Source organism: Poecilia latipinna, unplaced genomic scaffold, assembly GCF_001443285.1.
Source record: "Poecilia latipinna isolate Pla-1442-1.1 unplaced genomic scaffold, P_latipinna-1.0 Scaffold301, whole genome shotgun sequence".
NCBI lineage: Eukaryota > Metazoa > Chordata > Actinopteri > Cyprinodontiformes > Poeciliidae > Poecilia > Poecilia latipinna.
Genome location: NW_015112917.1, coordinates 82,569 through 93,581, shown reverse-complemented (window position 1 = coordinate 93,581; position 11,013 = coordinate 82,569). Strand labels below are relative to the sequence as shown.

Genomic DNA, 11,013 nt, shown 5'->3' with positions numbered 1-11,013 from the left:
GTCCACACATTGTTTTTCTTAAAAGTTTAAGGGATCATAACTACGTGTTTTGTTTTTATGATAAATATCAGAAGCCTTTGTGTCAGTTTTTTGTTCGATTTGGTTGAAATAATTTTAATTAGGTATCCCTACGTAGGAGAGTTCCTCACTGTTCTGCATTGTCTTCATTTGATAATAATTTCTGTCAATGTGATGCACTGGGGCATCAAAGTTTTACACTTTGACTCTATCCAGATGTCAATAACTTGTTCATGATCTGTCCTGGAACTTCTTTAGATCAGGGCATGATGTTTCACAATTTGAGATCTTTAAGTCTGCTTCTTGTTGTCTGAAGTTTTGTGGCCAACAAAACTGAACCAAAAAAGTTATTATTTACATCATATCAATGTTTCTACTATTTTTTCATAGAGGCAGGTCGATTTATCATTTGGAAACTTTGTTTAAAAGTTTGATATGTAGTGTTATCAAACTTTAGCACTCCATTGTAGATATCCAATTAATACATGTTGGGAAAAAAACAGAGGAAATCAATATTCCAGTTATACGAGAGGGTGGTATTGATATGCATCTCTGTGAGCTGATGTGCTTCATTTTCATGACATGACTCATTTTGTAGGCTCACACTCCGCAAAGATCAAATTGCAGATCTACTCATGGCGTCTACGGAGGAGGTGTGGTAAAGACTGAGCAAGGAGGAAGGCAGACTATAAGAATACTGGCTCAAAGCAAACTGGGTCAGAGAAAAAGTTTTTTCTTTCAAGACATCGTGTGGAGTCCTGAATGTGAGCACGTGAGTTTTTACTCTGCTTCTTCTCTTGATTTTGCAATCTTTGGTTTTGCAAACATGTTTTAAAAGAGACTGAGTTCAATTCTGTGCCACAGATAAGTGGTGCGAGAGAGTTGGAGCAGTACATTTTTCAGATCTTGTTAGATTTCTGTGAGTAAATCTAAGTGTGCTGGAGAAGGAACAGCTGCACACAGCGGGATTCCACACAAATTAAATATACTTAATCAGAGGTCAGAGCATGTTTGGTGCAGGAGGACAGATATGGGGGGCTTGTGTTGGAAATAATTTATCTGTGTATGAAAGGGGAGTTGTTTGATTTGTTGATATTCTCTCTTTCTCCAGCGAACAGCAAGCAGCAACAGCAAGAACAGCAGCAACCATGAAGTTTCAAGTTTTTGCCATCCTTCTGCTTTTCACCTGCATGTACCTGAGTGTGGCGCAAGGTGAGTGGACAATATTAGCTGTAAGTGGGATGCAGTTCTTCTGCATTCAATTTTAAATGTCTTAGTGAGTCAGTGTTAGGCAGATTAGTATTTTTTTTATTTAGACCGTACATGGTTTGTTTTTGCAGAACTTGAAAAAAAAACTTGGCAAAATTAGAGGTTTTGGTGAAACAAAAGTTGAAATCTTCTTGAATTGATCTTCAAACCACATGTCACTGAAGACAAAACCAGAGGGTAAAATAAAAAAAAACAAAACAAACAATTGCTTTTCAAAGCGTGGGCATCATTTTCTTTAAAGGCTTTTAACCGCAGCACGTTAAGGTTGTATCTGTCGGGACTTGTCAAATATGGATCACTTGGCGGTGATGACAGATGTGATTAATGCAGGAGAAAAACTGTTTGCTCCGAATAACTGAAGCACTTGCTTTGCAAAAAGACTTTCTCATGGGGAGTGATGCAGCGAGCCAGTCGTTTAATCCTTTCGTACTTGTCAGAAAACACTTTGAGGTACAAAATTTGTTCAGTCGAGATGAGTTTAATAGGTATTATCAAATCAAACCATTAGACTTCAGATCTCCCTGAAATATTTGAACTATCACCTCTCACAAGTAGCAGACACGCACGACAAAGCTACTAGTTTATTAAAGAAATGGTATTATAAAAAACATTAATAATGTTGCATTAGCTGCAGTGCAAACATTGTTTGGTTCCATTTGCTGAAACATTGATTGATTAATTTGAAAGTCTTAATGCTCACAGAACATAGATGCACAGCAGAGCAGGGCAGTAGAAATAAGCAGACTAAAAGATTTAACGTCTAAGTTTCAATATGCATTCACATTCTGTTAGTTTTTAATTAATTGCCTCTTCTTAAGTTCACGATGGGGATCTTGGGGGAGGAGCCTTCCCGGATGATGTTGGCTCAGAGCCCCAATGTTTTCACAACTCGATGCCAAAAAAGAAAAAAGAGGAAAGAGTTCATAGCGAGACACTTCATGTTTTACCAAAAGATGAAGTAAAATAGTAACGATCCAGTCAGCTGTTAAAAAAGTGGACATGTCTGTAAAAATGCCTCACATTTTGCATCTTTTTTTGTTGCTCGCCCCTTCCAGGCTCCTATGACAACTGCTGCCTTGGCTATATTAAAGTGAATGGAAGAGTTCCTAAGAGGAACATCGAGAGCTACAGGATACAGGAAACAGATGGCGATTGCAACATCAGAGCGATTGTGTGAGTACCAAATGTGTCCTGCTCTCTACTGCCTGATTGGCCTTTGGCTTAGTAGCGTAGTTAGAACTGGCAGCTTCTGGGGGTGTAAATGCAATAACATGTTTAATGAGCAGGTGAACGGGTCCAGCGGCAGATCAAAGCAGTGCAATCTGAAAAGAAAAAGGGTGTAATGGTAGAAGTAACTATAAAACGTTTCGGCTGTGTGCAGGTTTACCATGAAAAAGAGGCGCGATGGCGTAAGGAAAACCCTTTGTGCCAATCCTACGGAGACCTGGGTGCAGCAGCAGATGAGCATTGTCGATAGAAAAACCCTGAAAAAGGTAAGAAAAATAACACAGTCCTGCAGTTTTGTCTTAACGCCTACCAGACAATTTCATCCATTCACCTTTCGTAAAACATTTGTCTTTGCAGAGTTTTTAAAGGAGAAATACCAGAGAGGAGAGAGAAGAGGGGTCACTTCACCTCCCTGTCAGGCGTCGTTTGTCATCTTCGATCACGTGGATTGTGTTTCACTTATTTTTATATTTCCTGTTGCTGAGAGTGAATGTAAAACATGTAAGCAGTCCTTTATACCACAATCATAGTTTATCATGAAAGTTATAGCCAGTATCAATAATTTCATTTATACGAGCCATTGCTGATACTGTCCACTTCTCTATGATGTGTAGAACCTGCTAAAAATGAGCCACTCTTTGGCAGCTTTAAAATGTGAGTAAATCTGTGTAAAAAAAAAAAAAGAAAAGAAAAGAAACACCTTTGTGATAAGCTGATTTTTCTTTTTATATATATATGCATATATATACAGCAAGCTATTTTTGTATCCACAACAAATGTACATTGTTTTTCCTGCAATAAAAAAAAATTGATTAAAAGCAAAAACTGTGCGTTTCTAAAAACAAACAGCACGCATCAAGATGTTCTAAATCAGTTCAGCCCTGACCTGATTTCAAGCCAGTAGTTGATGGAAGTGAAAGCAAGAAGGAAAGCCCAGCTTTCCCCGCAGGGATCTCTTGTTTGTGTTGTTTGGCATCAGCATTAAATGACTGCACGATCTCTCAGCTCAATAAAACCGTCTCTTTACCAAACCCTGTTTCCCAAAGATTGATGGTACGGTTAAAATCGAACCACATTCTGACACGGGTAGTTAAGGGTGACGTGGATGGATTAAAGAATAATGACTTCCAAACTTTTCATGTGTTAAAACCTTGGATGTTTGCAGAAAGTGAAGGTTTCTCATTAAAATATTTTAGCCATATAAGTGATGAGGATTTAGGTGAATATTAGTCATAAAGTATCATTAGCATATTTTGTTAATTCATCAATATTAATGTTAATTCATCACTATTAGCACATTATTTATCATTTAACATGTTGATTTATGATTAGTAAAAACACAATTATTAAAGTTATTTAATGTGTCATAGCTGTTAATGTGTATTTGAAATTAGTTGATGTAGCAATATTTAGCACATAATTTAAGTTGTGGTAGATCTGATTATTATTTTTCTTTTGTAAAGTTTTATTCCAGTGTAGTATTGATGACTTATTTTTAAGCTATATTAATATAAATAAACTGTCTCATAATTTCTCCAACAGCTGTCTTAATGATGTACACTTCCCTTCTTATTGAACATTTTTATGAAAAACTGAAAATAATAAAGTGAGTAAATATTAGATTGAGATTTATTAAGATTCTTTTCTCACTGTTAAAAAAAAAACTAAGCATCTTTCACTGATTGAACAAACCACCAGGCGCAGATAATTAATGTAACCTTGAACTAATTTCTTTACTCGTCACTTGCAATAACTTGATGGTGCAAAAGTAAACATTAAAACAAAAAATTGAGGTAAAAGAATATTTCAAAGTTATTTCTAGTTCTACAGGGTGTGTTTGTGTGCTACACATCAATCAGGATTAAATAAATAAATAGTCCATATAGGGTTAGGTTAAGATATTAAGAAAATTTTTATTTATATTTAATAAAATATTACCCTCTGTGCTTCACTATATTGCGTTTGTGTAAGAAAGGGAAGTAGCTAGATTAAAAGAATGTTGTTGAGATAAGTTAACCTAAAAGCATAATAATTAACACAGGTAAGAAGAAAAGTGTTTCTATAAATGTCACCCATGTGACATATGATGTACTGAAGCAGAATATTTTAAAAGTATTGGGATTAACAAATCCCGATGTATTTGCTTTAAGAAATCCCATCCACCCATCGCCACATCTGAAATATTATTATGTCAATACTTCTGTCAGATGGATTCAGTTCAAAGTAAAAAGTATGTTTTTATTCCCCTTTATCCTGGTGAAAATAAAAACTTCTTCCACATGTCGAGTCAGATCTTTTTTAATATTCCGAGGGATTAGCTGTTCCCTCTCGGCTGGAGAAAACGTTCCAGCTTCTTGTTCTAAATAAACTGTTTAAAATCCCTCTAGTGTGGCTGGAAAACTCAGTGTCACAAAACAGATCTCATGATAAGCACCATTTTTGACACTTTCTCATGATCTACGCTTGATAACACTTTTTCCTCTTTACTTTTAAACAAAATGTCTGCAAATCCAAACATTTGCTCAATTTTCAAGTGTCCACAGAGCTTTTAGAGTTTCAATCCGAAAAACTAGATAAAAAAAAAAAAAAAATATCTAAGATAGTCTTCTGGGACATCATCTTGTTATTTTTGTCCGTTTAGGATCCGACCTTTGGGGAAAGTTTTGAGTACGTTTCAAGCCTCGAATAAGATGCCAGTCATCAGATTCTGATGGACATGTTGCGAACTGCCTTCAGACGTCATTAACACCGTGGACTACGGGCTGAGCTTTGCACTGTGTAAACAGCAATGTTATTTCAGGTGCCGTACCCTAATTAGGTTTTGTTGAACAAAAAGCTGAAATGCATTGTGGACTCTGGGTGCCTACATTGCTCAATAAAACTAATTGAACATAAAAATGTTATCTTGTTGTTTACTTTTTAACCGGCGTCACATTTGCGCTAAGAAGATTTATCTACTACTTAATCAAAACATTATTAACAGGAAATGTGAAAATAACACCCTTTTATAGATAAATGTCTTTGTTTTGTCTTTTTGAATCTATTACCCTGACTCATCGCTAAGTGATTTTTCCAGAAGAGGAAACCAACTCCTTCACATACTAAGTTTATTGTAGTTAGTCTTTACCTCTTTCAGATCATCTTAGTTTACGTAATCAAATTTTTGTTTAGGTTAACTTTTCTCATCTGAGATTAGTTTCAGTATAATTTATTTTAATTTCTGAGCTTAACTAACTTAAGCTGATCCTATCTTGCTTCAGTTTATCTCAGGTTAACATACAAAACTTCACGTTAAATCAACTTAGCTTTGATTTTTTTCTGACCTCCTCCTACATTAATGTTCTCAGTTTAGTTAAGCTTGTCTGAGCTACAGTTGGAACCAGATATTTACATACACTAAGTTAAATCAGATTAAGCTTCTCTAGGTCAGCCATAATTACCAAGATTATTTCTAGAAAACTTTTTGAAAAAATTCATAAGGCCAGTATCAGAGATAATTGTCTTTTTTGTGTGACTCAAATCAAACCTTTTTGATTAATAAAATCTCTGACAGATTAAAAGACACATCTGAGTTAATCGGAGGAACATCTGTGGCTGTATTTCAAGACGATGCCTGAAACATGCTACTTATTTTGTTGACATTATTGTAAAATAAAAACAAATCAGCCAAGATATCATGAAGAGAAACTGAAGTGGAACTGTTCAGTCACAATGACCATTGTTACATTTTTAGAAAGATGCTTGTACCATCCTAACCATCAAGTATGGCGGTGGCAGCATTATGTTGTGTGGCTCTTTTGTTGCAGTACGGATTAGTGCACCTCATAAAATAGATGCCATCATGAGGAAAGAACATTATCTGGAAATATTGAAGCAACATTTAAAGACACCAACCAGAAAGTTCAAGCTTGGGCACAAATTAATCATCCAAATGGACAATAACCCCAACCATCCAGCCAAAGTGGATGCTTGAGGACAACAAAACCAAATGCTTTGTCACGGCTGTCACAAATCTGTGGTCTCAAACTAATGGAGAAGTTGTGTGTAAATCTGACAAAGTGTGTGTGAGTGAGACGGCCTTCAAAATGGATTATGCTGATTCTGTCAGGAGGAATGAGGCAGAAGTCCAGAAAACCGATGGAAAGAAATTCAAAAGGTTTGATCCAAGTCATAACGTTTAAAAGACATTTAATGCTGATACTGACCAAATGTATGTAAACTTTTGACTTTCAATTTTTAGAAAGTTACAAAACAAAATCTCTAAGAAATGTTCTTCCTAAGTTTTCTGGTATTTAACAAATAAATAGATTTGGTAATTCTAACTAACCCAAAACAGGAGAAGCTTGATTTGATTTAACTTCAAACAATGGAAAACTGCATTTATTCTGTGTATTTAAATATCTGGGTAAATCTGAGCTTACTTTAGTTGAGCTGCTCTTGCTTTGACTGGCTTTAATTTTGCTTGATTTAGCTTGTCTAAATTTAATTTGATCAACTCTAGTTTATTTAAATTCAATTTAGTTTAATTTAGACTAACTTAACTTTATTTATTTAGTTTAGGGAATCTTGGTTTGGTTTAGATCAGTTTAATTTAGTTTGTTAGCAAGATAAAGCATACAACACACACAATGAAAAGACAAAAATCTTGTAGGGAGAAATACAGGAACTTAAGATGTAAGAATTAGTAATAAATAAAAATCAACACTCCTTCATAAAATCAGCTGCAATGCATGAAATGCCTTTTATAGCAATTATATAACAACGATTTTGGGCAAAGAAAACCTGGCATCATAAATTAGTTAGTGCAGTGTTTTTAGTTTGTGCAAACTATTAGATAAAGTTGACCTCTTGAAAAATACTTGAAACGTTGACCGATATAACTATGAATGTATTTTCAGCAATATATGATCAGTCATGAAAAAACATCAGTTCTTGTGAAGAAACAAAGAGTTCAGCAAACACCGTTAGAGCCGTGTGTTTTAAATCACTTGTATTTGTCAGGCTGAAATTCCAACAAATATGTTGACCGTGAGTGTTAGCTTATACCACTTCCTCTCTTAATGAGTCACTTGGTTCAGATAGGGTTACATACTTTAGTGAAAGCGTAATGAGAATGAAAAGACAAACAAATTCAAGTCGGAACAGATATTGATGAAGAATTGAGAAATGGACCCTGAAGCGGAAGTGATCCCAAAGATTATAAAGAACTTACCAGAATTGTCTTTTTGGCTCAGATCATCAGTGTGAAAAAATAAATCATCAAAACTCCGATAATACTAAAATTGTAATAAGAAGCAGCTTTTGCCTGAGGCAAAAACGTTATGGTTCTATATATAATATAAATATAAATATTCATTTATATTGGATGTTAGCTTAAAAACTGATGTGTAATTGTTTCTGAATGCAATCAATATTTGACAGAAATGTAATTGCTTAACTTAATTGCTACATTTAGATTTTTTTGTTCCTTGATATTTCAGAGGACAGGAAATATAACTTACAGCCTCCCCCTATAATATGAATGACAGAAAGCAAACGGCATTCATCTGAACTGTGAGCCAGGCCCTTCTAATCAACCGAGCCCTTGAGCAACTTGGCAGATGTCAGAAAATCATCTACACACGGGATCAGTGTCACCGACAGAACCGAAACTCACAACAGCAATGCAGATGATACCTGCCTGACAAAGTGACGCAATTCTGGCTGAAAATAGCACAAGCAGCTCACGGGTCCACCAGCAGCCTGGACTTGAAATAAATGGTGAAACTGCCTCATTCACATGCAGTCCAGCTGTACAGAGCTCTGCTGATGAGATAATGTTGGAGCCAGATGTGCCGAAGCAGAGGGGCACCTGAAAGTTGCATGACACCGGTCCTTGAGGAAACCAGTTTGAGACAACTGATGTAAACACTGATCTGGACACTGATTAGCTGACCAGAGCAGAGTTGTTTTAATGGGTTCACCCCTCAATCACTGATGCAAATGGCACTCATGCAGCCAGTCACTCACATCTTGTCACTCCTGCAGTGGGCAAATACCCCGACACTCTATTTCTAGCTTTGATTGATTCAGTTTTCTAGAAATAGCTTTTTGGTCAAAAGATCCGTCTCCGGGGCTGCTGTAATTGAGTTTTAGCCAAGACATAAACCGCTTTTCAGCACTCTTCAAACTCAGGTATGTAGTCCAGCACATTTCTATCGGGCTCCTCTGGCAGAAAATTCCCTTTGACCAACTTTAAGGGACTACTCACTTAAAGTCCATAGACCAGCTCAAATGGACCAGAAATGTAATACTCTGGTCCTGATCTGCTCAGTAAGCTCTGATAACAGACTTAAAAACTCTGATGGTATTGCTCCAGTGGCCCCTGCGATTGAATGGTTGACAGATAACTTGAAATGATTGACCCCCAACTTCTTCATCACTGTCTGAAAGACCCCAGCCTTAAAGCTGGAGCCCTGATCCAAACTCAAACTAAGTGAAAAACTTAACAAAGCAATCTGAAACTGTTTTTGAGCAAACGTTAATCAAACAACTAAAGCTGTTAACAGATATTGATTAGTTGCTGGTTAGGGCAGCACACAGTCTATTAACACATGACTGAATGGTTCTCCAACTTAAATTGTATTAAAAGGAGCAGGCTGAATGCTTTGTTTGGACTTTCCACCCATCTGACATTCATGGCGCCTCTTACAAAATGCCATAAGGTCCTACCGGAAATGCCACATAATCCTGGCGTTGGTCTTATTAATGCCCAAGAGGCCTGAAGTAGGAATTTCATGAGCTAATCTCATAATCTCTTCCCTATAGCAGAAGGGAAGTGCAATCTGATGATACACTCTCCATTCTTCAGCAGCAGGACGTCGATGGCTCCTCAGATCTCTCAACACATAAAAGCCTCATGTTCCTCCTGCCATAACTTTCAAAGTATCAGCACTAGACAATGCATCAGTAGCTCTGCTCCCTAACCAATCCTCCTTACTGAACTTCTGTTTTAACATGAATCAGTTTTGGCTCTTCCGGATCTCAGGGACGGGACAGGGACGAGTATCGACACTAGTAGGATAAACCCCCTTAAATCCTCTTCTCTGAAGAAAGTTTGGGAGAATCTGCAACCAGAGATGCAACATTTTCACCTCATAAAGAGCCCTGTAAAGTACATGTCCCCTTTCAGATTCCTTTTTATATCCTTCCATACTTAAATGATTCACCACCAGAAAAAAAAGGAAATCGGACCTGCTTTATAACATGAAGTAGGCAAGAAAAGCTTAAAAAAATCATCATGCTCCAGCTAAAGAAATTCAAGAAAGGGTGAAAAACAAAATCATCTATTTCTATTATCAGAATGCAAACAGTTATAAAGTCATTTTTAAGGTTTAACCTAAGATGAACAGACTCAACTAAGGACAACGATCCAAAAGCACAGCATGTGCAAAATGTCTCAGAAAAACTAAATGAAAGTTTATGGAGTGGCCAAGTCAAAGTCTGGATTTAAATCTGATTGAAATGCAGCGGTTTGATCTCAGACGGGCCTCAGAATTAAACTACTTCTGCAAAGAGTCGTGGGCCAAAATTCCTCACCAGTGATGTTAAAGATTTATTGCCAATTATCATAAAAACTTGATGGCAGCTGTTGCTGCCCAGGCTGGCACCACCGTTAAGGAAGTTTCAGAGGGCAATTACTTTTTCACATTAAGCCATTTTATTTCCCTGAAAGAAAATAAAGCTGCATTTTCTCAGGGTATTTTCTTTTTCAAATTTGTTCGATGTAAAACATGTATGTGAAACCAAAAACAGAAAACACCAGAAAGGGGGCAAATCTTTTCTGCGCTGCACTTTTGGTACGATCGTAACGTTGACCTACTTCGGTGGCCTATTGAGGAAAATAAAAATAAAAGAAGCAACCGAAATCCTCTTCAAACATCAGATATGAAGGCTTTATGTTATTATTGTGTTTAGCTAAGCTTAGGATTTTACAAAGGCCTTTCTACCCAGCAGGCCATTTTAAGTAATCTCGTTCTCAAGGACATGATTGACCTGATTTTAGAGGGTTGGGCAAGTTCATCTATCCTTTTTGTCTCCCACAGTCCCGTTGGATTCTTGCTTTGAGCAACTTGTCCTTATAAGGGAAAGTGAACAGTATTTCACAATCACATCAGCCGTGTTTTGTTTTATGATCCGAGCACATTAATCAGTCATCAAAAACTTAAGGATGGTCCGTTTCTGCCAAATGCAGTTATAGCCAAAAACAAGCTTTCTTATTGAGTTTACATTCTGGCACAACTTTATAATTCAAAAAGTGAAAGGACAGAAAGGGCAAAGAGTTGTTTATGAAAGAAAATCAGAGGAGTTTAAGTTTTCAGTGTCCCATTTTATTTTCAGTCATGCATTAGTTGACATGATCAAAGAGATTTACATTTTCTTGTAGGTAGTTTATATAAGTATATCCCTCAAACTTGTAGTCAAGCTAACTGATATAATTTTCTTACTAGTTAAATTATC

General features: G+C 36.5%; 1 protein-coding gene across 2 annotated transcripts; it reads left to right on the top strand.

The window, feature by feature from the left end:
- Positions 1 to 678: 678 nt before the first annotated feature.
- ccl25b (chemokine (C-C motif) ligand 25b) lies at positions 679 to 3,081 on the top strand. Of its 2 annotated transcripts, none has more exons than XM_015034504.1 (5): positions 679 to 790; positions 1,130 to 1,230; positions 2,343 to 2,460; positions 2,669 to 2,780; positions 2,872 to 3,081. In XM_015034504.1, the coding sequence occupies exons 2-5, from the start codon at positions 1,167 to 1,169 to the stop codon at positions 2,878 to 2,880; spliced, it is 303 nt and encodes a 100-aa protein (XP_014889990.1). In that variant the 5' UTR covers positions 679 to 790; positions 1,130 to 1,166; the 3' UTR covers positions 2,881 to 3,081. The 2 variants fall into 2 exon arrangements, with proteins under 2 accessions (XP_014889990.1, XP_014889991.1); XM_015034505.1 differs by having other exon boundaries at positions 693 to 782.
- The last annotated feature ends 7,932 nt before the right edge of the window (positions 3,082 to 11,013 follow it).